The sequence below is a fragment of the Nematolebias whitei genome, chromosome 5 (assembly GCF_014905685.2).
Source record: "Nematolebias whitei isolate Nwh7 chromosome 5, NemWhi1, whole genome shotgun sequence".
NCBI classification, from domain to species: Eukaryota; Metazoa; Chordata; class Actinopteri; order Cyprinodontiformes; family Rivulidae; genus Nematolebias; species Nematolebias whitei.
In genome coordinates, this window is record NC_056502.1 from 1892343 (window position 1) to 1893751 (window position 1409).

Genomic DNA, 1409 nt, shown 5'->3' on the forward strand with positions numbered 1-1409 from the left:
GGTCCTGCTGTAAAGAGGTCCAGGGGGTCCTGCCTGTAAGGAGGTCCTGCCTGTAAGGAGGTCCATCCCAGATGCTCATCAGAACTAGACTCTCCCCACACACAGAGGCTGAACCCCGGGTTTACTCCGGGCTAACGCCCCGCTAACAGCAGCTAACCTGCCCGCTGTCCGAGCTCCCGCACCGGGCGAGGCTCCCGCACAGCCCAGCCGACCCCGCCCCAGAGCCCGCCACCGTCAGGGCGGCCCGCCGCTCACCAGCTGTCCCATCTTCAGAACCCCCGGGATGGTCCGGGTGTAGCCCAGGTTCAGGACTCCGTCCCCGCAGGACCTGCTGCCGGCCGTCGTGGTCGTGATGACGGTGTGCGACATGTTGAGACGCTCCAGCCGCAGCAGACCAGCTGTTTCTCTTCAGCGCCGTCAAGCTGCACCGGATGCACAAGGCAACTTCCGGTAAGACTTTCACAATAAAGCACATCAAACGTCTTGTACGTAAACACGTGAACAAAGAAAAACAAATAAACATTTTAAAGCCGTGCACGAGCATGTGCACGATACTGTGAAAAAGTCTTGGCCAGTTCTCATTTTTAAAAGTGTCTTATTCAATTTTATGAGAGATGTTTTAATTAGAGTGATTAATATAATTTTGATTATAATATAATTTATATTATAGTGATTTTTTTTAAATAATTTTGTATTTTGCTTCGTGTGTTACCTGTTGTTCTGTCTGTACAGCACTTTGGTTGGCCTTGTTGCTGTTTTAAGTGCTTTATAAATAAAGTGGAATGGTAATAAACTTCAAAACTTACTAACGTAATGATCATGAGCTCAGCTAATGAAGGATAGATTAATAACTTATAATAATTATCTATAATAATAATAATAATAGTATAATTAACTAATTATTACTGAGACACTTCTGTTCCCAGAGGAGCAGCTGAAACAGAACCTGTTCTTTCTCTTTACAATTTATTCAACAATTTCCTGAGGGATCAATAAAGTTCTATCTTAACTTATTTTTACCTTAAGTTTTTATTCGTCACTCATTTCTGCACCTAGAAAATAAAAAGGATAAATATTTTTCTGCATGTTTCATGTTCTGCAGGATTAACTGTTGTCTCTGCTGCACCAGACAAACACACATTTAACTTTTATCAGTGATTTCCACCTTCTTGTTTCTGAACCGTCCAACTGAGAAAAAACTGTTCAACTTTAAAGCTTTCTGTTCATATGGTTATCATTAAAGCTGTTTTTAAGTTTTATTTTATTTAAATATAAACAGAAGAGGAGCTTTAAACTCAGGAGAATATTATCTAGTCTTTTATTTGAGGCTCGGATGAAAGAAGTCAGGACTTTTATTTTGAAGTGTGTGTGTGTGTGTGTGTGTGTGTGTGTGTGTGTGTGTGTGTGTG

At 41.9% G+C, this 1409-nt stretch overlaps 1 protein-coding gene across 1 annotated transcript in view; it reads right to left on the reverse strand.

Annotated features, from left to right (window-relative positions):
- The window catches only part of cmtm7 (CKLF-like MARVEL transmembrane domain containing 7), a 6872-nt gene extending 6449 nt beyond the window's left edge, over positions 1 to 423 (reverse strand). Inside the window, exon 1 of the mRNA XM_037676680.1 lies at positions 256 to 423. Coding sequence (XP_037532608.1) covers positions 256 to 369 — 114 coding nt within the window. The 5' untranslated portion in view covers positions 370 to 423. The remainder of the gene's footprint in view (positions 1 to 255) is intronic.
- Positions 424 to 1409: the final 986 nt, after the last annotated feature.